Here is a 26,321-nt window from a genome sequence, read left to right as displayed (position 1 = left end):
AGGTCGTGAAGTAGTAAAACTATGATTTTATGTGGGGGAAACACGGAGGGGTCACTTGATTTCTAGCTATAATGACATCTTTTGAGCTTGCACCCTTAAACTATAATTATGCGTTCACACACTGTGGTGAAGACAAAGGAGGACTGTCCAGGGAAGTACCCTGCTATGGGGCCCCATCACCTACCCACCTGACAGCGGCCACACGACCTCTGGAGGCAAGTGTCATGCCCACTCTATAGACAAAGCTGCTGAGGCCTAGAACATAACAGAGGGACCAGATCTGGGGACCTTGGAGCCCATAATCCCAGCCACTATTTCACCTTGGCTGCTGCTAAGCCAGCCTCACTTGTCCACCCACACCCACGTGTGGTAGATTAAGGAACGAACAGATGCAAGGCAGGCGGTGATCAGTCACAGCTCCTCCAGACTGGCGCCCCCACCACCTCCTGCACACCCACCTGGCCACTTCTTCCAGTCCCATGCACAGTGCTGCCCATCTCTCTGGAGCAACTCCAGTGGGGCAGAGGAGCTCTCCTACCTGGTCCAGGAGGGCTAGTTCCTGCTCCTCCCATCTGCCCAGATAGCTTTGGTGACAATTCTCCAGGCCTGTGCAGGAACACACACACACACACAAACATACACAAGCACGCTCACCCCTCCCGGGAGCACCGGTCTTTTTGGCATCATTGTCCAGGGATCCAATGGAAATCTGCTGCAATTGGACACGCAGGCCCAGTAGGGAAGAACACAGCCCTTGTTCCAGGAAACTTCAATACACCATAGACTAAGTTTAGTTTTTAGTCATTTTAATTGTAAAACCCAAGACGTTTATATAAATAAGACCGCTGTGTAAAATATGATTCACCCTTCTACTAAAACCCTTCTTCCCACACTCAAAAAGAATCTAGAAAAGCCAGCAAGGTAAGAAGTACAAACAGCATGCGGTCCCTGATGAAGTCCCTGGCAGGCCAGGTTTCCCTGCTAACGGGGCCTCACGGTGAGAGCACTCCTGGCCTACGTGTCTCACCAGAGTTCAGCAACGTCTTGAGAACTCGCTCTACACCATGACCCTAGCTCTCAGCCATGCAGCTGAGTTGATGGAGGTGGCATGAAAGGTTTGTGTGGCCCGGGCTGGGAGAAGGGGACGGGAAGACTGTGATTCTCACGCCAAAGCCAGGGCTGTGAACTGCTGGTCCAGTAAGAAATGGTGGTCTGTTCAGTCCTGGGTTAGGCTGGGGAAGGGAAGAGAAACCCCCCCTTCCCAAATGACAAGGAGAGAAGTGTCCTGTGTCTCATGAGAGGAGAGGCCTCTTCTTAGGCTGCTTCCACAAAGCGACTAATGACAAGGGCAAGAGATACTTCCCAGCAGTCCTTCGGGTAGAAGGGCTTTGGGGTTCCTGGGATGAATGGTGGGACCAGTCCATTCCAAGGAGAAAAATCCCATGACCTCACCCCCTTCACCTGTCCCATGATCCCACCCCTCAATGCACAGAGATGCCTGTCCACAGCTCAGGACTCAGAGAGACACTGGAGAGCCTGGGAGTGGAGATATCACTGAATTCAAATGCTGGGTGTGGCTCAGGAAACCGGTACACAAGGACAAATAAAAGACTGATTTTTCCTTGCAGGAGCCAGGCTCGCCTAGGGCTGCTCCCCAGCCCAGAGGAGAGGCAGGAGAGCGGCGGGACGCTGTCAGGAGCACTTCCACACACACACCGCTAGTGTTCCCCCGAAGTACAGGTAGAGGAGGTTCTTCACCTCATGGGTGATCTCGAACCCAAAGCCCTCGCCGATCACCACATGCCAGGAGGAGCCAAACTTCTTGTCCATTGTCTCTTTGATCATCTTTGCAGCACTCTGGAAGGGAGAAGATGCCAATCAGGGGCAGTGACAGGTCCAAGCCAGGAGGGAGAGGCCTGGCGCTAAGCTCTAGGCAAAAATGGCTGCTGCCCCAGCCTGCCTCCAGTTTGCCAGCAAGATCACCACAGACAGCTCTGCATAGCACCTCCTGCAGGGCTATGACATGGGAACAGCACCTGGACACCTCATCAGGAAGGAACTGGTGACAGCAGGAAGAGACGGAGGCTCGAGAAGCCCGGGCTGAGGGCTGTCACTCTGAGTTCCAGACCAGTGTCAGCATCCTCAGCCGTGAACCAGAAAAATGGGGCCCAAAGATGCTGTGGGGACCAGAGGGATAACGGCCTGAGGATGCTCAGTGTGAGGACACAGCGTGGGTCCTGAGGGAAGCTTGTCACCAGCGAGTGCGACTGGTCCCAGAAAGACCCCAGACATAGCAATGACATTCCACTTCCCATGCAGGCCATTTCCAAAGCTTCCTTCAGCATGAAGAGGGTTAGGGACACTGAGCACCATGTCCCCACCACCTCAGTGGTTCAGAAAAGAGGCACCACCACCAGCCCTAGCCTACAGACTAGGGCTCTGGGTTCAGAATTGAGAAATGGCTTGTCTTGAGAACTCAGTGAGGGAATGTTGCAGATGGGGTGTGGCCACACCATCACCCTCTTTCTCACCACAGCCTCACGAATGGCACTGCTGGGCTGATACCTGTGGCCAAATTCCCAAAACCTGGAGCAAAACACCTGTCACCAAGCTGGGACTCCACCCTTTCTGAATGGATAGATGAATTCATGGATGAATGCCTGACAGCCCTGTGCTCACAGCTGGGATGGAGCCCAGAAAGATGCCCTAGCCAATAGCCCACTTGAGTCTGGGGGTGGAGGTGGTATGGAGGCCTGCTGGCTACCCTCCCTCTGGGGCTGGGTGTGGCCCTTGGTACCCTGGCTAGAACCAACCTCTTCTCTCACTGGCCTTCCAGAACAGTGACCACTCCCAAGCAAGGCTCTAGCTTTGTCCTGGCAGGACTCTGGAACTGGCCACAGGGTTCTGGAGCCACCCTATCACACAGGATCACCAGAGGCACGAGGGGCCGCCTGTACTGATGGCAATACCTCGTTGTTGTTGGAGAATTTCTCACAGGCTGTGACACAAAGTTCCATGGTTTCCACTCGCATCTCCTCTGGCATGTCCGAGTGCTAGAGACAGGGCAGGGTGACAAACAGAAAGAGGCTTAGCCTGTGACCTGGCCTTCCTGGCCAGCCTCTTGGTCTTACGCTTAAGGCACTAGGAGGCTTCCCTGGCCCAGTCCTGGGCAAGTGACTTCTCCCTGCCTGGGGCCTACAGCTGGGGCGAGAGCACGTGTGGGAGGCAGGCCTAGCACAAGAAGCAGGCTCTCCTTCCGAGCCCGGCGCTCCTGGAGGCCCCGCTCCCTCCTGTTCTTTGGCTCCTTTCTCAGGCGGTTTTGCCAGGTTCCTCCGCCTCCCATATGGAGGCCAGGGTCAGTCTCCATCCTCTCCCCCTGCAGCCAAGTCCTTCCACACAGCTGTGCCTTCCAAGGGAGGGTCCCATGCCTTTGTGCCCTCCTTGGGCTCCAGACTCCATGTCCCAGGTGACCTCACTCGGTTGTCTGGCGTCCTTGCCTTTCTTCTCCTGGCACCCAGATCCACCCCCGTGGGCAGCCTGGCTGGGCCGACCTCACACCCGTACTACAGGGCCTGGCCACCGCATCTTATGTCACCGGGCAACGGCAGTCTTAGCCCTTCCTCTGAGTCCACTCCTAACCACAGCAAGAGTGACTTTCTAGCAACATGAGGCAACGTCACCAACAACAACTGCCCGTCACTGCTCCTTGGGCCCTTGGACCATGTTCCTCCCAGGCTGCCAGCCAGGCCAGCACGACTGACCCCACCGTCACTCTGACCCTCATCCTGCCACTCCTCAGGGCTCAAGTCAGCTATGTTGATGACGTCAAGCTTGTCCCACTCAGTGCCCTGTGCCTACTGCTGCTTTGAGAAGCAGATCCTTCCTTGGGCTCTCGCAAGGCCTGCCACCTAACCTGAGGAGGGTCACTGGCCTGACTGACTTCTTCCAGGACTTGGCCTCTGTACCAGCTCGGCTCTTCTTTATAGCACTTACTGCCCGCCATTGTGTCATCTGCCTTGTTTGCCACATTTCCACAGTGCCCAGACCATGCCTGGCATAGAGCAGGTGGCCTGAACATAACTTGGTGAATGAATGAATGGATGAAGAATGAATCACTGATTGTTAGATGTCGGGGTTGGAGCCAGCAGAACCCTTTCCTTCTCACACCAAGCTCCACCCTCTGCAGGCTGTGGGGCTGGGTAGCTGCTTTACTCCCTCCCCAGGCTTACCCTGACCAGGGGGAAGGTCTGCAGTCGCTTATAGTCAGCGTCCTCTTTCTTCCCTTCTGCCTCTCCCATGATCCTCCCAGTGTGCCCTCAGGAGGAGAGAGTGGGGCTTTCAGGAGGTGCTGGGCCCAGTAGTCACGCCACCCAGAAGGCTTGGGAAGCAGGCCTTGCCAACTTGGCGGGAGCAGAAAATGTCTTTCCCCAAGGGGTGCTGCAAAGAACAGGAAAAGCAGGAGGAAAGAGTTGGCTTCAAAGCCACACATCACAAATTAGAAATGTCTCAGTGACAATCTGACACCTCCCCATCTCAACGCCTCTGCCTCATTTCCCAAATGGCCAGCAAGTCTGCAGACGGAGGGTGAGTCAACCCGAGATGCTGCAAGAACACACTGTCATTGTCAAGACAGATCCTGACTGTGGGCCAGGCCAGGGATGGAGCTGAGAGCTACCAATTAACAAGGACAGTTTCTGAGTGCCAGTGGCAGTCTGTTTGGTATCAAGGAAGCCAAATACACAGATGACCACTGACAATTTAAGCCTGTCACCAAGGGAGGGGTCCCTTCTGTAAGACCCTGCTCTGCAGAATAAGAACAGTGTTGTGTGGCTTTCTTGGCCCTGACTACTCTCCCTAGAGCCACCAGGTCCTGTCTAGCTGGTCCAGGAGCTGGAAGGCCCAGACACTGGTACCAGTTCCATCAGTGACCAGCAGCACAGCCCAGGGCAAAGGAGTTCTCATCAGTGACTGGGGCCACACCCATGCCAGGGAAGTCAACGAGTCAAGCATGCGGAGTGGCACAGTGCCATGCATGTGGGTATCACTTGGTCGGCAGCTGTCTCCCCTTCCCCTGGCTCACAGGGAGACTCAAGATGGATATGGTAGGTCTAGCACCACCACCCCCTTTTTGAGACAGGGTTTCTAGACTCTTAAACACACTTTCCCCACCAGATCTGGGCATCTAATGACAGGCAGAGCTTTTCACAAACAGATGGACTGCCGCCTAAATGACCACCAGCCCCGAACAAGTCAGGATGCTTCTGCATCCCAGTTTCATGCATCCTAGAATGAAATCAAACGGCTTCCCCTCAGAGGTACTGACATGCATGGGTACAAACCACTGTGATGATGAACCTTTCTAGCAATTTACATGGACAAATGAGGCCATACATCATGGTAGCAGTTTTTGTTTTGGTTGGTTTGTTTTTCAAGACAGGGTTTCTCTGTGTAACAGGTTTGGCTGCCCTGGAACTCACTTTGTAGACCAGGGTGGCCTCGAACTCATAGAGATTGGCCTGCTTCTGCCTCCTGAGTGCTGGAACTAAAGGAGTGCACCGCATGCTTGTCTCGTTGACTTCCCTGGCATGGGTGTGGCCCCAGTCACTGATGAGAACTCCTTTGCCCTGGGCTGTGCTGCTGGTCACTGATGGAACTGGTACCAGCTCAGCCACATTTCTTAAATCTGTAGTAAATTTGATTTCACTGCATGGCTATTGAACTCCAAGATGGTCAGCACAGTAACCAAGAGGTATATATATTTTGAGACAGTGGTTTTTCAGGCTGGTTTGGAACTTGTGGACTCAAATGACCCTCCTGCTTCAGTCTGCAAATAGCTGGGAATAAAGGCACAGGCCACTGTGCCTGCCAACAAGGGGAGGGGGGGTAAGAGGAGGTGGTGTGGATTAAGCGCCACGCACCAGCCCCCGTTCCCAGCACTCAGTCTTTATGCAGAGCTCCATGGTGATGACTGCAGAAGCTAGAGCCAGGGAGTGGAGGCAGAGAGCTGCTACCTCTCGCCTGAGGAGTGAGGGGAGCCATTGCCCCAGAGTTGCTCCCTCACTTCATGCACACACATGGGCTCTTCTGCACATTTGACTTGGCTCACATGACAGTGATGGGAGGGCTCCACCTCCACTCCCAGTGCCAGTGGTCCTAGGGTGACTGCATCTGGCTTGGCTGAGCACTGAGCTTTCTGGGTACTCTTTCCAGGCTGCACTGTGCCACCCTTAGTGCCACACCATCGGTGGGCATCCTCAAGCAAGACTCCAAGCTTGGCACGGACTCCACCATTCCACGACACTGGTGTTTTCTGATTTCCCAGGGGACAGATGGCTCCACTTGTCTTCTAACTCTGGGCATTTGTACAACTTGGGTCTTAGCAGGTTCTGTTTGTCTCTGCATATGCACTGGCTGTTTACCAGGCACAATCTCACTGCACTTTATGGTCAGGTTTCTTGTTCCACAAAATCCAAAGGGCCATTCATCTCCGCTCACTAGTGTTAAAGCCTGTCTCCTAAGCCATCCTACGCTCCTACTTTAGTAACATCCTTGCTATTGCCTCCTCAGCCACCTCCATCAAGGCGCTATGGTAGGGGGTGCCAGGGCTTTCCACTTTGTTTACCTTTGAGAAATCCAAGTGGGAACGACTTGAAGTGTGGAAGCAGCTGCTCCAGCATCTTCCACTTAAGTGCCTCAACTCAAATTGATTCATCCTCAGAGCTAAGAAAGGCATCCAGGCAGGGGACAGGAGGGAACACAGAACCCACGGTACACACCAACCGCAAGGCAATTCCATCTATATTAGCCTTAAAACAGAATCTGTGGAAGGTCACAGGACTTCACGGGTGCTACCAGAGTCCACTCTTCAGGAACAGAGTGGAAAAGTCCCTAGGCTAGTTCCAGGGAGCAGCAACACAGAGCGGAGGATGCCAAGTCAGAACACTTATGTCTAGGGGCTGCGGGTGTGGCTAAGAGAAAAAGCGCCTGCTTAGCTGGTGCAAGGCATGAGTTGGATCCCTAGACTGCAAGATGGATATACAAGTCAACAAACCAATGAAGCATTAAGGTCTAGACGTTGGTTCTGTAAGACAATGGAGTTCTGCCTCCTGCCTTGGCTTTGGAGCTATGAACAAGGGGCCACAGCCAGGCCTGGGCTTCTTCTTGGAGATGGTGCTCTGGTTCTTGGCAGGCTGACACAAGTGTTGTTGTCTGAGTGGTGTGAATCACCAGTGCCCTGTAGCTCCTGATGCTCTGGACTATCATCCCTCCAGCCAGGACTCAGCCAACATTATTCAACAAATATGCTACAGACCAATGAACACAATAGCTTCCCTAATCACTGTATATACTCCTGGCAACCCAAAACAGGTTAAGACTTACAGAGGATGAGGAACTGTTAGAGAAGGTGGGCACCCACACAGAAAGGGAAGACAGTTTTATGACCCTGTACTGTTCTGGTGCAGCTCCAGTCATTCAGCCACGATTAGCTCACCCTGCTGAACGGATGCTACCTAAAATAGCACAAACTAGGGCTTTAATAACCTTATCAATCTCCCATGTGAATGAGCATGTGCCTACGAGAGGCTCCATCAGACCAGACCACACTTTAATAATGTAAGTGTGCCACAGTCAGGGTAGCAAAGTTCAACCCGATGATTTTGGGGAAAATACATGATCTCTGGGAAGTAAAGCCAAAAGCATTTACAAACTGTGTATGCATGCATGTGTGTATATGCATGAATATGTGTGTGCATGCTCCTGTGTGTGTTCATGTGCTTACGTGCTGATACATTTGGAACATTCTTGGTCCTTAGGCTTCTAACCTACTATATAACCAAGAGACTGCAGGACCTTTTGGAGTGTGTCATGATGTTTCTAAAGACAGACTCTGCAGGTGGGTCTGAAGTCACATCTGTTCTGATTCTGTCAAGTACTCCTGCCCCTAAGCCTCGTCTTTGAATTGGAAGGGGGCTGAGCAGGCTTTTCCTCACAGTAAGGATCAGCACCTATTTCTGGGGTGTCAGGGAGAGGAACTTCCCTGTCCTCCTTCCTAAGAGCCAGCCATGCATTCAGCCCTGGGCCAGCACACTGTCACTTCTCCATTCCTACCTCGGGTCAGCCTTGGCTCTAGCACTGGAGGAAGAGAGTCATGAAGACATCAGTAAACCTGGGTTGGGACCATGGCTACATTCTACATTCACCTTCATATCCGTTGCTTCAATGATTCCAACACTACAAGAGCTCCCTAGTGAACTGGCTTCCAACTCGCAGGAGGACCCCAGGGGAGAGGGAGAATTAGGCACCCAGTGCTCAGAAAGGTTTGGTAGCTGGCCCAAGAGTTGTAGAGCCAGGATCTGAGCACAGATCCATCTTCCTGACCTTACCATGCTTTTCCCTTGGAAGAAATAACTTCAATATTGGCATCTTCCAGCTCAGTCACCTATCTGAGCCTGCCTATTGCCTCCTGCCTCTACCCATTCGGGGGTCTCTGTGACCATCATGGCCAGCAGAGTAATGGTCTACAGGAGGCAAGAAAGTAGTCTGGTTCAATATGACTAAGTAGTGGGTGTTGGTTCAAACTTCGAGAGTCTGACCTGGAGTAGTTTATTTTAGGTATAGTTAACAGCAGCATAGTTTGGTGAAAATGCTCCTGGTGAATTCAATCCCATGTGCACAATAAAGCTTAAGACATGACCACACCAAAACTCTCTGTAAAGTGCATGTGACATCTTCCATCAAGATGGGTCTGTAGATTGACAAGCTCATGGTAAGGGTCTCGGGGAGGATCTAGTGTGGCCTCAGGCACACAGATACCACAAAGGTCCCAGGCTATTAGCCACATCTGTTCCCCGCTTTTCTGGATGGGATACTAGACTATGCAGCCTTCCTTTGAAGAAGCAATCTTGTGTTTAACATTTCAGGTTCCCCTTGTGCTTATCTGGAAGCACAAAGACCTCTGTGCCTCCTACATCTCCATTTTAAAAATAATGTATTTTTATTTTGTATGCATTTGTGTTTTGCCTGCATGTATGTCTGTGTGAGGGTGGTGGATCCTGGAGTTACAGACAGTTGTGAGCTGCCACGTGGGTGCTGGGAATTGAACCCAGGTCCTCTGGAAGAGCAGTCAGTCAGTGCTCTTAACCTCTGAGGCATGTTCCAGCCCTCCTTTTTTAGTTTTTAAGGAGAAAATTGTGTTTGTAACAGAGGCCACAGTTGAACGCATTGCCTGCATGGCTAGTCTATTATGGCAAGCATAAGAGAATTTTTAGAATAGCTAACAGAGGACCAAGGAAAGGGGGAAGCCATCTGAACTAAGATAGCCATTCAAAGGTCACTGGAGATTTTGTTTATTTCTTTATGCAGATCATTAACTTGATGATCAATAACATGAGAAAATCCGACACATTAAAGAAACACATTCTTTAACTTTTAGGCAACCAAGATTATGCTTGAGCAACAAATGTCTACAGTCGCTCTGTTTTGTAAAAATGAGGCTCCTTTCTCCTGCCTCCCACATACACACACCAGGGACATGCACCGTGCACCTTGGTCATCACGTCACTGCTTTTTCTGGCAAGTCCACCCTCTGCCGCTAGCAAACAAATGACAACAGAGCTGACAAGATGAGGAGAAGGGTCCAGGAACACAGCAGTGAGATCAGGTGATAACTGGATCCCCAAATATGGAACATTTTCCTTAACACCATGCGAATGTATGTTGCTGTGACTGGTTTAATAAAGAAGCTAACTACCCAATAGGAGGGCAGGATAAGGTTAGGGGGAGAGCCAAACAGAGACTGCTAGAAAGAAGGGCAGAGTCAGAGGGGTAGTGAGTAGACGCAGAGAGAAGCAAGATGGACATGCCATACTGAGAAAAGGTACCAAGCCATGTGGAAAGCATAGATAAAAATATAGGCTCACTGAAAATGTAAGCGTTAGATAATAACAAACCTGAGATATTGGCCAATCATTTATAATTAATATTAAGCCTCTGTGTGGTTATTTGGGAACGGTTTGTAGGACAGAAACTTCTGTCTACACCCAAAGGCTTGGGTTACCAAGGCCAGGCCAGAGCAGAGAGCTCCACTCTCCAATTTTACTGTAAGGGCATCAGAAATGCATCATCTAGTTGGGTGTGGTGGCACATGCCTATAATCCTAGCACTCAGAAGTCAGCCTGGCCTCTATAATGGGTTTCCAGCCAAACAATGCAACAGAGTGAGACCCTGTCTTCCCTCCCTCGCTCCCCACAACCCTTGTTTTCCAAGACCAGGTTTCTCTGTGTAGCACTGGCTGGAACCAACTCTGTAGACTAACTCATAGTGATCCAAATGCCTCTGCTTCCTGGGATTAAAGGCGTGCACCAACACTGCTGGCTGGCATGAGACTCCTTAAACCTTTATTTAAGGAAAACAGAAGGAAGGAGGGATGGAAGCAGGCAGGGAGGCAGGCAGGCCAGCATCTGCTGTAAACAAAAGGCAGCTGACAGTAAAGAGGGGTGGGATTACTGCAGAATTTAAAAAGTTACCTTTTCTGGGGGGGGGTTGGTGGTGCTCACTTTTAATCCCAGCACTCGGGAGGCAGAGGCAGGAGGATCTCTATGAGTTCCAGGACAGCCTGGTCTACAGAGCGAGTTCCAGGACAACTGAAACCCTGTCTCGAAAAACAAAAATCAAAAACAAAAGTTACCTTTCTACACATACACAAGCTGTCGCGTTTGGTTTTAAAACATCTTTACTTTTTCTCAATTACACTGAGGCCCAGTGGAAACTTCTTTATGCTTTGATCACGGAGAGGGAGGAGGAAGAGAAAGGAAGGAAGGGGAGGGAGAGGTGGAATTAGAAGAGACATCTGTTGACTCGTTGAGCTAGGCGACTCAACATTTTCTTTGTCCAACACCTCATGCTAACGACCGTGATTCACACAGTACACCCCCATGGACTTATCCATATTTGGATGAGATCCCAAACATTTTCATTATAGACAAGTAATAAAAAATCATAACCATGGTAGCCATGGGCTCAGCATGATGGCAGCTGCCTACAGCATGGGTTACACAGGCTCCACTTCTTCCACGCAGCAGAACAAATTCGAATGTAAGGGATTAAAGGTGACATTATCACAGCCTTGAATTGCACACAGCACTGATTCATTTCCTAGGAAACCACCTTAAAAGTGATCATGACTTCACCATGTGTCGTGAGTCCATACACCCTGGAGCTCAGGGACTTCCGTCTCTTTTACTGTCTCAGAATGATCAGTCCAGTGTCAGGCACATGGCAGAAGTCCAAAAGATATCCAAAATGTAATTCAAAGCCATCCGGTAACACTAAACACGAGCTGGGATGGCTCAGCGTGGCCTGCTGGGTGCGGAGCTGGGGAGACGGCTCCACGGGCAAAAGTGCTTGTTTTGCAAGCCTGGTAACCCCAGTTCAATCCCCAGGACCCATGTGGAAGGAGAGAGACAGCTCCCAAGTTTCCCTTTGACCTCCACAGGCACACTGGGGGTGCATGCGCATGTCACACCCTCTGGTTCTCTCACCCAGAGGTGGCTGGATGCGATGCTATGTGCCTGTAACCCTGGTGCTGGAGAGGCAGGGACAGGAGAATCCTAGGCTTGTTGCCCAGCCAGTATAGCCAATAAGTGAGTTATAGGTCTGAAGAGGGAGCCTGTCTAAAAACACACATAAATAAATAAGGTGGGAGGGACATGACTGAGAAAAATACCTGTCACCCATCTCTGGCCTTCATATGCATGTACACACAGGTATTCCAAAACATGAACATGTATACACACACAAAAAAATTAAAAACATGTTTACTTAATACTGATCTTCACCCAGAGACCAGGAGAGGAATTCTACATACATTCAAATATTCACCACGCTCCCAAACCTGTCAGACAGGCACTATTCCCTGTACTGATGAACACATGGCTGAGCAAAGCAACGTGATTTTCCATCCACCCCAGGTACACAGGACTTCAGGAGTATGCTTTTGACAACGCCACTCTAACTCAGCAAGAAGCAGCACTGCTACCGTGGAGTCTCCAGCACATACAAACACTGCCCAGGAGGTAGGATCCGTGCCAGAAAGAAAGGAAGAGAACCGGGAGGCGGATGGGAGGGGTGGCATGAGAAGCTCGGAGTAAAGGGCAGCCTGGGGGTCAGCACTGGGAGTGAGAACCCACCCTGGGGGTCAGCACTGGGAGTGAGAACCCAGTCTGGGGGGCATGGGAGGAGACTCTCCACACAGAGGGGCAATGCAGTGGTTTCAAGAGAGAGTTCGAGACTTCCTGGGACTGGTGGCAGAACACAGATGAGAAGGAAGAAAAGGGGCTGGGATGGGTTAAGGAAATATAGAGGGCTCTAAAACCCAGGCATAAAAAGTGTGGATTTTGCTTTTTGAGATAGGCTTTCACATAACACAGGCTAGCCTTGAACTCACTGAGTAACTGCTGCTAATACCTTTCAAGCACGAGACTGCAAGCATGCACCACTGTGCCTAGCTTCTTGGAGCGTTCTTGGAGGCTGGTAGCACAGTGGTTTGTGACTTGAGTTGACAGGGACAGCAGTTAGAAAGCTACAGCAATAACACACCCCCCCCCAGCCTCAGGAATGGAAAGGATGTGATGTCCCCATGGAGACAGAATCAAGACAATTTAATATCTCAGTCCTCAGTGGAATGGGCCTGGCAGAGCATGGGGAAGCCAGATGGGCAGGTAGAGAAGCAGGCCAGTTTGATTTCAGCAGCTGGCAAAATGCAAATGGAGACATCTGGAGTAGAGATGACGGAGTCATGTGTGGTTGGAAAAGGGAAGCTATGAGTCCAACACTCACGTCACCATATCAACCTCTTCCAGCTTCCTCACCCCTGCCAAGAATCCCCAGCCACAAAGCAGGGAAAAGATCAAACCGGAGAGCAGGTGTAAGGTTCACCTGCAGACAGCAGATACTAAGTGGGTTCCACAGAGCATCTCTGGGTTCCTCCTAGGAGGGAAAGTGTGAGATAGTTAAGAGGCATAGAAACGAAATTAGGGGGTTGGGGGCACGTCTCAGTTTATAAACCATGAAGGCCTGAGTTCTCTCCCCAGCACCCGCATAAAAGCTGGGTGTGGCAGTCATGCCTATGATGTCAGCACTGGAGAGGCAGCTAGAGAGATCCTTGGAGATCACTGGCCATCTAGCCCAACAGTGAGCTCCCGCAGTGGTGGTGGCGCACACCTTTAATCCCAGCACTGAGAAGGCATAGGCAGGTGGACCTCTGTGAGTTCAAGGCCAGCCTGGCTTACAAAGTGAGTTCCAGGACAGTCAGAGCTGTTACACAGGGAAACCGTCTTGAAAACAAAAAAGAAAAGAAAAAAAGAATATAAGGTGGAGAGTGATTGAGTAAGACACTAAATGTTGACCTCTGGCCTCCACATGAACCTGTACACACAGGAACATATATACACACAGGAAGAAAAAGAAGCTAGGGGGTGCTGAATCTACACTGCACTGGGCCCTTTGGACTTCAATTGCCAAAGGAGATCTCAGGTAACTTGCCAGGATTCTTACAAGTGGGAATCCAACTTGGGTCTGCCAAGCTCTTTGCGTTACATAAAAGGAGGGAAGAAGGGAGAACACATCCTCCGGGGAGCTGACGGTTGATGAGTCCAAGAACAACATCCTAGGACGTCCGAGTCCGAGAGGCCTTTGAAACCGTTCAACCCAATTTCGCCTTTATCGATGAGGAAACTAAGTCCCCCCCCGCCCCTCAACGGGCAATAGTCAGCTCAGAGTCCCAGGACGTCGCCAAATCTCCAAACCAAGTGGTCTGAGACGAGGCGTTTGGGACCACCAGACAGCATGGGGGTGGCGCGGGGACAGGGCGCTGCGGGAGTCACAACAGGGAGGCTGTGAGGGCACGGAGCTAGCCAGGGCCAGGTGAGGAGGGAGGCGCGGCCTGCACAGTGCGGGTGGGAGGTCACACTGTCTAGCTCCGCGGTCCTCTACGTGGGACAAGGGGAGGTCCTGGGCCGGGAACCGCGGGCTGGGGATCAAGGTGGGGCCTCGCGCTGGGCCAGGCCTCGGCCGCCCCGCGCGTCCTCCAGTCCTCCCTCCGGGCCAACTCACCCCGCCGCGCTGCCCGCCGCACTCCGGCGGCCTCACCTGCTCCCGCGGGGCCCGGAGCTGAGGCCGCTGCCAGCGCACCCCCGCCAGGGTTGTCAAGGAGCGAGCAAGAGTGTCTTAGCAACCAGCACGGAAGTCCCGTCCCCTGACCGGACGTTGACAGAAATGTCACTTATTATTGGTGTAGAGAAGTGCCAATTGATTCCGGAGCCTAGGAGGCCGGCGCTTACGCAAGGGGCGTGGCTTAGAGACAGTGGAGGCGGGGCTTCGCTTATAGTCGTCTTAAGTATGCCGGGAGCGTCCGCGGACAGGCTGAAGTAGTCTTTGGACAGAAACAAACTTCGGGAAGCTGTATTGCCCTGTGAGTTTTCATCATTGGAAATGACAGATGAAGTTTGTTGGTATTGTGACTCTGGTCTTCTATTTTACAAGGACCTCAAGAACCTGATAACATCAATCAGAATTTATGTAATGGTTTTACAGGGACTTTCCCACTGATTCTCAACACAGTGGTTTCCTGTAGCATCATCCGTTATCCCATCTGAACCGATGTGTAGAATTTGAGAGACTGAAGGAGAGAATCAAGGAGTAAGCCCGGACAAGGAGCCCGAGTCCTCTTTCCTTTGTGCCCATCCTCCAGAGTCGCTTTGCCCTAGGGACTAAGAGACACTTGTACCATCAGATGCAGAGTGTTAACGCAGCTGGGTGAGGGGAAGGTGAAGAGAAGAGTGGGTACCCCATAATTTAATCATTTTCTCCATGCTTAACATGTACTCATTAGTGAAGCTCCACTAGCCGGCTCGACCCTGGCTGGAAGCTGGTGATTCCGGGGAAGCCACAGTCCAGCAGGAAGAGAGCCACGAGAAGAAATGGATACGGAATCTTTTATTCCACACACTTCTGTAGCAGAGGCTGGGCAGGGTACCGGCTCTTCTAAGTGAGGCACCTAAGTGAGCAGAGCCCAAGATGACCAGAAGGCTAAGGAGAGTGGGACAATACGTTATTGGGGAGTAGCCAGTGGCTCTTAGAGGCCTGGGTGCAGGGCCAGTGTAGTGCAGATAGATGGAGAGGTTTGAGACGTAATGCCTCCTGGTGTGAGGTGATAATGGAGCACAGTCGTTGCTGGGAAGTTCTGATCTGGGGCAGTGGGCTAACCCTAATCTGGGTGTGTAGACTGAAAACAGACACACCCGGTTTGGTTTGAGACTCAGCGGTGTGAGTTCAGCTGCTTGTGCCAGCTCCCAGCTTGTCTCCCTGAAAAGTTCTGAGGGTCTGTGGAAAGTCTTATTCAGCCTCCTAATTTCCTTAATCCTGTTTTTCAACTTTCCCCAGGAGACGGAGGGCAGCCTTTGAGGGGGATGACGCTCTCACTTCTGTCTCCCGAAAGGGGTCCGTGTTTACATCTTCTCTTTCTCACCTCCCATTCGTTCTCCCGCCCACTGCAATCTGGCTTCCACTCCCACAGTGCCACTGAAATTTCCTCTCTCGTGGTTACCAGTGACCTTTTGAGAAGCAGAAATTGATAGACCTTCTTAGTCTTTGTTTCCCAGGGACCCATCTTCCCTGCTGGCAGCACCAACCACAAGAATCTTCACACAATTCTCCATCACAGAAGTAACGCCTACCTATAGATCTCTTTGCAATGCAGGCTCTGGGGTCTCCTGTGATGGAGAGAGGCAGAAGCATGGGTTTTTCCCAGGCTGCCTTTGCACACTAACAGTGAGAGCCACTGGCTAACAGGGCACCTCACTCTCTTGTGTCTCTGAGGTCTCTAATTCATTTGACTCCCATCGTGGGCTCTTGTTTTGCTCCTTAATTTGAATGTTTTTTGGTTTTTTTTTTCTTTTCCTGACAAGCTGTTACGGTTTGGATGTGAAATGTCACCCATGGGCTTGTGTTGTGCAAACTTGATCTCCAGCTGGTGGCACTGTTTGGGCAGGTTGTAGAATTCTTCTGGACATCAGACCTAGCTGGCAGGCAGCTGGGGAGCAGGCCTTGAGGGTTATAGCCCTGACCCGCTTTCAGCCCTCCTCTCTGCTACTGGAGTCACCAAGATGTAACAGAGCTATGTCCTGGCTGTCATGCTTTCCCTATCATAATGGAATAGACATCAGGATTATGAGCTAGAAGAAACAGCATTTTTTTTGAGACAGTGTTTTTCTGTGCAGCCCTGATTCCTGGAATTCACTTTGTAGGCCAGGTTGGCCTCAAACTCAGAGGTCTATCTACTGCTGCCTCCTGAGTGCTGGGATTAAAGACGTGGGCCACCAAGCCGGACTACTCTTCCTTAAATTGCTTTTGCCAGGCGTTTTGCCGCACTGACAAGAGCAACAGTACATCAGTGCTCTCTAACTGCTGGCTTCCTCACCAAGCAGAGTTCCAGTGCTCACTGGAATTGTAGGTGGGAGGTGTATACCCTGGGAAAGTCTTCCAGGGAGCAGTGCTCCCAATGTGTGCCTTGTTGAGAAGTGCTCTTTTAGGACGGTCCCTGGGACTCTTAGCCACACCCATAGTTCCTCTACTCTCCTACTCCTAGATTCTGACTGCTCCTATCTTCTATTTTCCAGACCTCTCTCGTGCACCTGGCCCAGATCGCCAGAAGATTCCTGGCCACCTCTACCAGGATAGACCACAAGCTTTCCCAAGTAGCATGTCTAATAACGAGCATGCTTCCCGCCAGCCTGGTCCCAGAGCCACGTCAGTCCCAAAGGAACACACAGGATGCTGTGTTAATTATGAAGCTGTTGGTCATTTCTTGTTGGCTAGCTCTGACTTAATTATTAACCCATAACTGCTAATCTGAGTATTTCCATGTGGTCTTCTCTTACCGGAGAAAGGGTGCAGACCTCTTACTCCTCTCACGTCCTACATGGGGAATGACTGTGCCTCTGTTTCCCAGAATCCTCCACCTCTCCTAGTCCCACCTATATTGCTTTCCTATTTGCCAACAGTGCTTTATTCATCAACCAATATACACAGAAGACCATTCCATCATCTCCTCTTTTCTGTCTAAAGAAGAAGGGTTTTAACTTTAACATAGTAAAATATATAACAAAACAGTTATCAAGTAAGAACTATAGTTACAGTATTTAGTCCATTAGCACGATTTAAAGAAAGTATTCTATCCTATCTGTGTGAGTCTTAAGTCTTATATGTAGCTTATCTTTTATCATAACCAAGGAAAACTATAACTATCTGTCTTCAACTCCATCAAAGACCACAGAAGGATAGTATATAAACACTAGAATTGACAGAGACATCTGGCTACCTGGACAGTCACCCAAAGCTCTTTGGAAATGTTGGGGCATCCATCTTCAGTCCATAGACTGTCAGACTTCTCTGTGAAGCAGGAAATATTATATTGTGTATCTGCATTGGCAGTTTCCCAGTCATTTTTCTGTGTCCTGCAGAATGTCTGGCAGACTCTTCCATGAAGTATGAACCCTTCAGGACTGTCCATCTACCACTGAGCTAAATCCCCAACTCCAAGCGCAAGGCCCTGGGTTCGGTGCTCTGGAAAAAAAAGACAAAATAACAAAAAGACCAAAAAAAAAAAAAAAAGCAAAAACAAGGTAACAAGACTGTCCATCTTGTTTTGCAAGTTTAGTAGTCACTTTCCTGTGGGTCCTGCATGTCAAGTTTACACAGCAACAGTCAAACAGTCCAAGCAAGAGCAGTTTCTTACCCAAATGGCTGGTTTTGCCATATTGAAAGTAAACTCCATGATGGGTTTCTTCAATGCCAATAATCTTCTCCGACGTAGATTGGTGCTGCCAGGAACAGACATTTCTCATTGTTAAGAAAAACCCTAAACCATTTTAAATGCCATTTTCTGGAGGTCTTTGAAAGGTTTGAAGAATATCTATCCATCTCAAATGTATCTCTCTATATCTAGAAAACCTAACTAATCTAACTATAAGTTCTGACTATTATAGGTGACTATATACAATCTGTATTTAATTATGCATTACATTTTAAAATATCAGTATAAACATAATACTTAAACAAAAGGAGAAATATACATATCATAAAATTGACCTTAAATTTGTAACAATAAATGAAAATCATACCAATACAAAGTATTCATTTCTATATTATATTTCCTTTTTTCCCTTTAGAAAGAGATCGACTATGATCATTACCATATATGGCCAACCCTGTATAAATGAAAACAAGCATTTATAAACAATATTTGGGAATGTGGGTGTCGTTCTTTCCAAACTACTTCCTGCTGTTTGGGGGTGCTGTCTTGGGGTCCTTAAAAGACCCAGAAATCCTGGCTATAGTGGTCTGTAACTGCATAATTTCAACTGTTTTGGGATGTTGGATCACCTAGGCCACTGCTTCAGGGGGTCTTGCTTCATCAAACCATATAAGTCTGGAAGGAATTCACAGTTTTTCATTTTGTGTGGAAACAAAAAGAAAGCCTCTTTTCCAAAGTAACCTGTCCTTAGACTTAAATTTTGAAGTCAAAGCATTTTTAAAATATATGAGTTGGATTAATTCAGCAGCATTTATAATCAAGTATATTTTAGCAGTTGTTATATCTCCCTTAGCAATTGAACAACTGAAAGACAACACAAACATTTCTTTTTATTTAGACAGAAAAGAGGAGATGATGGGGGAAGGCCTTCTGTGTATATGTTTGTCTTATTGGTTGATAAATAAAGTGCTGTTGACCAATAGGGAAGCAAGATATGTGGGACTAAGAGTCAAGGAGGAGTCTGGGGAATGTAGTTAAGAGTAGAGGGTCACCATGTGATCCCGGGAAGAGAGGAGGCATGAAGCTGTCATCCTTGGTAGGATACAACCATATATATATATAGTTATGGGTTAATAGTTAAGACATTGCTGACAGTATTGTAACTAATAGAGTCTCTGTGTGTTATTAGGGGTTGATGTGGCTCTGGGACCAGGCTGGTGGGAAGAATGCTAGTTACAATGTCTCAGACTGAGTGGATTCTCTAGCTTGCTCTGCCCATATCCCCATCTGGGTAAATGGCTGGCCTTGACACTTAGTTTCCTCCACAGATGCTGAAGTATTGTTTTAATTTCCACATAGTAGCTATGCCCTAATCTACTGCTATTTCAGTCAGCAACTGCTTAGTTACTGGCCTGCTTCTCTAGCAGTGACCTGGCCACTCAGGCTGTAGCCTGGCAGGAATTCTGTCCCCTGCTGCTGCTGCTGCTGCTGCTGCTGTTAAAAATAGCTTTAATTAAATCTCTATCATTCTATTTATAAGACTAGAGATTCAAAGGCTGGGGTAAAAACCTGCTAGCTCAGAGAGGCTGGGTTGCAATTATCTAACTTTCCCTCTTTGCTGGCACCTCTGAAAGACCTGTGCTTCTACTTAGCCAAATCAGAAAAAGCTTGACACTCCAAACCCTACCTACTATTTCCTCCGTTTCTATCTTTCCTGGATGCCGTCTGATGCTCTATGAGTACTTTCTGTCAAGTGGGTACTAACTCAGTCTCCTGACCCAAGGTTAATTTTATTTAATTAACGCAAATGCAAACTCGGGGTTCACAGTGTGATTGAATATCCCCTAACACCAAGAATGTCACCTTTACAGTTACTCAATCATAGACCACCTCCAGTCAGTGAGTAGTCAGTTACTCCTGAGTCCTGTCTCCTCACAAGGCCCCATCCCTGCACAATAATGCAGTGGGAGCCATTGTTTATTAACTACTTCCTTCCCAAGCTACCATCTATAGCTCTGCTCTTCTGTAATTCTCCATTCCAGTCAGTGTGGTCCTTCCCAAACCCAAGTTTCATGCCTGTTTAGCAGTGCCTTTCCCTCACCCCACAGTGCCCCATGGGATCAAGTATCTGTCTCCATTTGACAGCCAGAGTTCACCTTCCTGCTGCTTCATGGCCCTAGCTGTACATAGCAGGGGGAACCCAACTCTTCCCGGTCCCCTCTGCCGAAGGCTCCCCTCGCTGACTTGTCTGTGCTCTCACACTCCTCTTCTCCTCCTGCTCTTTAGTCTCTTGCACATAAGCACCTGGGGTTGGGGTCCCAGGCAAATACAAGTCCCTTGAGTTTCGACCTCACTCTGTGCCAGTTCCCGTCGCTGATCCCTCCTGTGTGTCCTATGGCTCGATTCCATCTCCTTCTGTGAGCCCCAGGCCAAGGTCCCAATGGGGAGCAGGTTCTCTGAGGTCCCGTCATGCATGACCCAGAGGGCCAGGTGGCAGGGGGGTGTCTGAGCTCTTAGGCTTGCCACTGGGTCAGGGAAGAAATTGCATGCATGTGTGCTTAGCTGTGGAGGAAATCACACATGTGTGTGCTTAGCTGTGGAGAAGGGAGAGCAAAGAACTAGGTTTCCCCTCTTCTGGAACAGAGCTGGTTTTAAACCAACTTTAACAAACTTTCCAAGGAATCCCATCTATTTCCTTATACCCTCTTCACTGAAATTAACCATTTTGACTCTCTTTCTTTCTTCTTTTTAAAAAAAGTCTCATTATATAAGCAAAGCTAACCTCTAATTGTTGCTTCTCCTGTTCAGCCTTCCAAGTGCTAAAATGACAGCCATGTGCCAACATGTATGACCTTGCTTCAGAAAGAACCTACTGTGCAGTCTATTGAGTCTAGCAATAATATTTCTGTTTTCCATTTTATTTTCCTCTTTCAAAATCTATTTATTCATTTTAATTAATTAGTTAATTTTTATGTGTATGGGTGACTTACATATATGTTAGTGTACCATGCCCATGTCTGGTGCCTGTGAACCCCAGAAGCCAGATCTCCTGAAACTGGAGTTAAGGATGATTGTGAGCTGCCACATGGGTGCTGGGAATCCAACCAAGTCCTCTAGCAGAGCGTCCAGTGGTTTTAACCCTCCAGCTCATTTTCCCTGTTATGATTTTCTACTGTCTTATCTTTATTCTGTCCTCCTGTTTTAATTAACTCTTCCCTTTCCATCCTGGGGATGAGACCTTACAGACTATGAGTCCTCCCTCTTCCCCAACATTTCTGGTTAGCACTACAAGCGCCCCTCTTACCAGAACCTCAGCTGCATTTTCAGTGTTCTGCTGGCTGGTTTTACATCCACCTGGCACAACAGAGTCATTTGAGAGGAGGGAACCTCAACTGTGAGATCTTCTCCAGAAGATCCCACTGTAGGCAAGCCTGTAGGCTGTTTTCTTAACTAGAGATTGATAGTAGAGGGTTCAGCTAATTGTGGGTGGGATCCCCCTGGACTGGAGGTCCTGGGTTCTATAAGAAAGCAGGCTGAGCAAGCCATGGGGAGCAAGCCAGCAAGCAGCACCCCTTCATGACTTCTGCATCAGCTTCTGCCTCTAGGTTCCCACCAAGTTTGAGTTCCTGTCCTGGCTTCCCTCAGTGGACTGTGACCAAGATGTGTAGGCAAAATAAACCCTTCCCTCCCCATTTGGCTGTGGTGTTTCATCACAGTAATAGAAACCCTGCCCAAGACACATGTGTTGGTGTTGTCTGTTTTCATTATTGTTTAGTTCAATGTGCTATCTGATCAAAGATGACTTCCTAACCGGCTGTGGTGGCTCACACCCAGAATTGTACTTGGCATTGGGGAGGCTGAGCTGAGGCAGGAGAATCCAGGGTTCAAGGTCAGCCTTGGCTACACAGTGAGACCTTGTCTCAAGTGGATTGCATCAAGCCACTGAGTGCTGCACGCCTTTAATTCCAGCACGCAGGGGGCAGAGGTAGGCAGAAAGGGTTACCAAGTTAGACCCTGACTCAAAAAAATAATAACAAAATAAAAAAGTGTATTACATCTTTTACAAGCCGTTGTAATTATTCCTTTTTTGTTACAAATCTCTAGTTTCATTCTTGGTAAGATTTTGTGGATTTTTTTAAGACTGGCTTTTTGTTCAAGCCTATTATGAGTTAGTATATTAATTACTTTTCTACTGCTTCCATAACAAACTATGACACTTTCAGGGACTTGAGAGCATAAGTTTATCATAGCTGGCTCTGCAGGTCTGAAATGAGTCTCACTGGGTTAAAATCAAGGTGTCCCTAGGGCTGCATTCCTTCCAGGTCTCAGAGAAGGCTGTTTCCTTTCCTTTTCCCAATCAGTTCTAAAAAATAACATCCTGGCAATGGTGACACACTTTAACCCCAGCATTCAGAAGACAGAGGCAGGTGGATATCTTCAAGTTCCAGGCCAGCCTGGTCTACCTAGTGAGTTTCAGGACAGGCAGGGTTGTTACACAGAGAAACTCTGTCTCCAATAATAATAAAAAATAAAAATAAAAATAAGGCACTGCTGGAAAATTGACTGCTCTCCCAGAGGACTCAGATTCAGTTCCCAGCACCACATGGTGGCTCACAACTGCTTCTGACTCCAACTCTAGGGAGTCATGCACAACCCCTCCGCATCTTTCCACACCCCAAATATACACAGGTGCATAAACCTTAGAAACATAGAAAGTAAACCTTAAAAAAACAGATCAATCCCATGTGCTCATTACCAGTGTCCCCCAACAACAACACCCTGCAAAAGTAAAGGGCAGTGTCATCATGATGGAGACAGTGGTTTCCTTTGTTCTTGTGTGTGTGCAAATATGTGAATGTATGTGTATGTGTGTGTGAGTATACATGCATGAGCATATGTGTAAATGTGTGGGTGCATATGTGTGAATGTTGTGTGTGTGTTTAGTTTAATGCAATTTTATGGAATTTGCATATCTATTGGACTTTAGGTATTTTTAAGATTTATTTATTATGTAGACAGTGTTCTGTCTGCATGTATGCCTGCAGGCCAGAAGAGGGCACCAGATCTCATTACAAATGGTTGTGAGCCACCATGTGATTGCTGGGAATTGAACTCAGGACCTCTGGTAGAGCAGCTAGTGTTCTTAGCTGCTGAGCCACCTCTCCAGTCCCTCTTTAAATTCCACTCCCCCCTCTGGATCCTCAGCCACTCTCTTTAAAGATGTATCTGAGCATTGTCTTTGTAATGAAGAACCATATATAACAAAAACACAGTTTGAGGGTTTGAATGAGGTTTCCACCGTCCAGGAAGGGTTTGTTTTGCATAGAGCAAGCCATTGTTGAAATGGCTGGCATTTTAATTTAATGAGCAAAAGGATTGAGGTCTTCCTTTGTGGGAGAACTGGGCTTATTTTGAATGCATTGTGAGTCAGTAGGGTAACTTGTGGGCCCCTGACAGCCTTCCCAGAGTGTCTCATCCTGAACTGCTGCTTCTAACAGGAAGCTCTCTCCTGTTTGTCCTCTGGGTTCTTGTACATATGAACCTGCTGCTCACCTGGGGCATCTCTTATAGGTGCTCAGGTGCCCTGGAAGGAGAACTGCAGCCCTCTGAAATACTCTGCTCTCTGGGACCTTTGTCTCTCAACCCCAGGCTGATGCCTTAGTGAGTGATGTGTATTTAATGTCGCTATGTCTACTCAGTGAGAGAGAGTCTGCAAAAGAAGTCCCACCATTGTTGCTTTTTAAGATTTATTCATTTATTATGTATACAGTGTTCTGTCTGCACGTGTGCCTGCAGGCCAGAAGAAGGCACCAGATCTCATTACGGATGGTTGAGAATCACCATGTGGTTGCTGGGAATTGAACTCAGGACCCCTGGAAGAGCAGCCAGTGCTCTTAACCTCTGAGCCATCTCCCCAGCCCCCCACTATTGTTTCTTTTTTTGTTGTTTTTCTGTTTTTTTGAGACAGGGTTTCTCTGTGGCTTTGGAGCCTGTCCTGGAACTAGCTCTTGTAGACCAGGCTGGCCTCGAACTCACAGAGATCCGCCTGCCTCTACCTCCTAAGTGCTGGGATTAAAGGCGTGCACCACCAACGCCCGGCCCACTATTGTTTCTTAAACATGTGTTTTGATGTCCCTGAAGGGACAAAGGGAGCCTTAAGTACAGACACACTTCCTCATGTAGCCTTTGTATGTTTAGAAGACAAATGTGTCCCAGAGGCCCATGTGTCTAAGGTGTGGTCCTAACTTGGCACTATTGGTAGGCTGTGAAACTTTTGTTTGGTGGGTCCTTAGCAGGAAGCCCTTAGGACTTTGGCGACATACCCTTAAAGGGAGCTGTGGGGTCTGTCCTGCTTCCTGATCATGAGGTGAGTGGTTTTATTCATCACTCCCTCCTGCCATCGTGGACTAAACTTCTGTGAGGCAAAACAAACCCCCCCTTTTTTTTTTTAAAGATTTATTTATTTATTATACAAACCGTGTTCTGTCTGCATGTATGTCAACAGGCCAGAAGAGGGCACCGATCTCATTACAGATGGTTGTGAGCCACCATGTAGTTGCTGGGAATTGAACTCAGGACCTCTGGAAGAGCAGTCAGTGCTCTTAACCTCTGAGTCATCTCTCCAGCCCCCCAAACCCTTTCTTTTTGTAAGTGGATTAATTACAGTGACAGATGTTGACTGAAGGACGCGTTTCTTCTGGAATCTGGCTTTGTAAACATCCTGGTGCTGTCATTTCCCAGCCTTGTGATCCTGGCAAAGCCTCTTCCTAGGTCTCAGTTCTCATGCTGCTTCCTGCTGGGCTGAGTAAGCCGGTATGGGCTTCCCAAGGTGGTCAGCAAAACTTCTGTGAGTGCTGTGTAACAAATTAGACTTAAGTAGCAAGCCAAGGTGAGTCTGCTGGGAAACGAGGAGGAGCAGTCCAGACCCGAGGACACGCATGTGCACATTCCCTCCTTCTGGCACATGTGGGGAAGCAGCAGGATGGCCAGCATTTCCAGAGTGATGAGCAAAGGGGGAAGAGAGACTGAGGGCTGAGAAGAGGCCGGGCAGGGTCTAGATTGCACGTTATATGTGCTGGGGAAGCTGGGCCCTGTGGAATGTGCTTTTAATCACAGCAAGTTTCAGCCAGAAAAAAAAGAAACACATGCTAGGCAGTGATGGCGCACGCCTTTAATCCCAGCACTTGGGAGGCAGAGGCAGGCGGATCTCTGTGAGTGCAAGACCAGCCTGGTCTACAAAGTGAGTTCCAGGACAGCCAGGGCTATGGAGAGAGACCCTGTCTCAGAAGGGGCCTGCCCCGGCCTTGCAGTGGGCCTTGGGCCCCGTGCCCCGTCCACTGCCCCGTGCCCTGGGATTAGCTGTGCTGGCTGAACCAGCCCTGTTGACTGGAAGCAGACAGCTGGGGCCAGGGCCGCCCAACACCTGCTGTACCTGGGTGCCACAGATGAAGCGAGTAGAGCTGAGGCCAGCTCCAAACTCCTCCAGAGCCTGCAGATCTGCTACCACCTTTGGATCACAGCTGGGATGGAACCCAGGGCTTTGTAAGTGCTAGACAGGCACTCTAGTGAGCTATCAGCCCGAAACAGCTGCTGCTTTTCCAGGAAGTTTTGTAACAAAAGGAACAAAGATGAGGAATGGTCGAAGAGGGTATATAGATGCACAGATTAGGATACACGGGACTTGGTTACATATAGGTTCATTTTATTCGAGGAGAAGTCACTTACATGAGAAACCGATGACCTGCACGTTCAGCTCCAAGGACCAATGCTCAGGCTGCTCTCCATGACACAACCGGAACCAAGAGAGCGAGCTGGGGTCCAGGACCCCAGACCTAGCCTTCCCCTGTCACACCCACACCTGTGACCATGCCTAAACATGTGTAGTCAGTGCAACAGGTGCGGGCGGGGTGGATCTCTCACGACAAGGGTATTGGCTCAAGGGGATGTTGTGGGTGTCTGAAGTATCCTCCTGAGAGATTCATGGGTGGTCTCTTGTGGGTGATGCTCCTGAGAGGTGATTGGCTCAGAAGACGCTGACTCCACCATTTCCTGCACTTATGATTTAGGATTATTGGGGGTGGGGACTGTTTGGGGGAGTGCTTTTTTTGAATGGTGTGTTGTCTCCGCCCCACACTGCTTCCTGGCCCCCAAGGGAGAGCAGCTTGGCTCCGCCACACCCTTCTACTGTGATGCTCTGCTTCAGCCACCACCCAGAAATGACAGACCATGGATTTGAAACCTCAGCAATTATAACCCCAAACGAGGCCCATTTAAGGGAGGAGACACTTGGTCACCTGCATGCCCACAGGAATGACAGAGCTGTGACAAGGAGGAAGGAGTTGGGGATTCCAGAGAGAGGTTCTTGAAAAGGTCAAACGGATGGATCCTGATCTTACTGCCTCGAGAGAAGCAGACATAGCTCATTTGGAGTGGCAGGGGGAGCTGAGAACAAGGCTGTCACAGTTGGTTGTCAGGTCTGGGGATGGTACTGAGGGAAGACTGGTCCATC

At 49.1% G+C, this 26,321-nt stretch overlaps 1 protein-coding gene across 2 annotated transcripts; it reads right to left on the bottom strand.

The window, feature by feature from the left end:
* Positions 1–789: 789 nt before the first annotated feature.
* On the bottom strand, positions 790–14,255 carry Dnal4 (dynein axonemal light chain 4). Of its 2 annotated transcripts, none has more exons than XM_005066989.4 (4): positions 14,149–14,255; positions 4,230–4,437; positions 2,970–3,053; positions 790–1,857 (listed from the first exon to the last, which is right to left on the bottom strand). In XM_005066989.4, the coding sequence occupies exons 2-4, from the start codon at positions 4,296–4,298 to the stop codon at positions 1,693–1,695; spliced, it is 318 nt and encodes a 105-aa protein (XP_005067046.1). In that variant the 5' UTR covers positions 4,299–4,437; positions 14,149–14,255; the 3' UTR covers positions 790–1,692. The 2 variants fall into 2 exon arrangements, with proteins under 2 accessions (XP_005067046.1, XP_012966813.1); XM_013111359.3 differs by having other exon boundaries at positions 14,113–14,238.
* Between the last annotated feature and the right edge of the window lie 12,066 nt (positions 14,256–26,321).

This window comes from Mesocricetus auratus, unplaced genomic scaffold (genome assembly GCF_017639785.1).
Source record: "Mesocricetus auratus isolate SY011 unplaced genomic scaffold, BCM_Maur_2.0 Super-Scaffold_100010, whole genome shotgun sequence".
NCBI lineage: Eukaryota > Metazoa > Chordata > Mammalia > Rodentia > Cricetidae > Mesocricetus > Mesocricetus auratus.
Note: the sequence above shows the minus strand (reverse complement) of the source record. Positions and strands in the feature narration are given on the sequence as shown.

Bases quoted from the DNA above. Each gene is read 5' to 3' on its own strand.
- Dnal4 (XM_005066989.4), bottom strand. From the start codon at position 4,298: ATGGGAGAGGCAGAAGGGAAGAAAGAGGACGCTGACTATAAGCGACTG. The intron at 3,054-4,229 runs GTAAGCCTGGGG...CCCTGTCTCTAG, and splicing joins AGACCTTCCCCCTGGTCAGG to CACTCGGACATGCCAGAGGA. The intron at 1,858-2,969 runs GTATTGCCATCA...TCTCCCTTCCAG, and splicing joins AATTCTCCAACAACAACGAG to AGTGCTGCAAAGATGATCAA.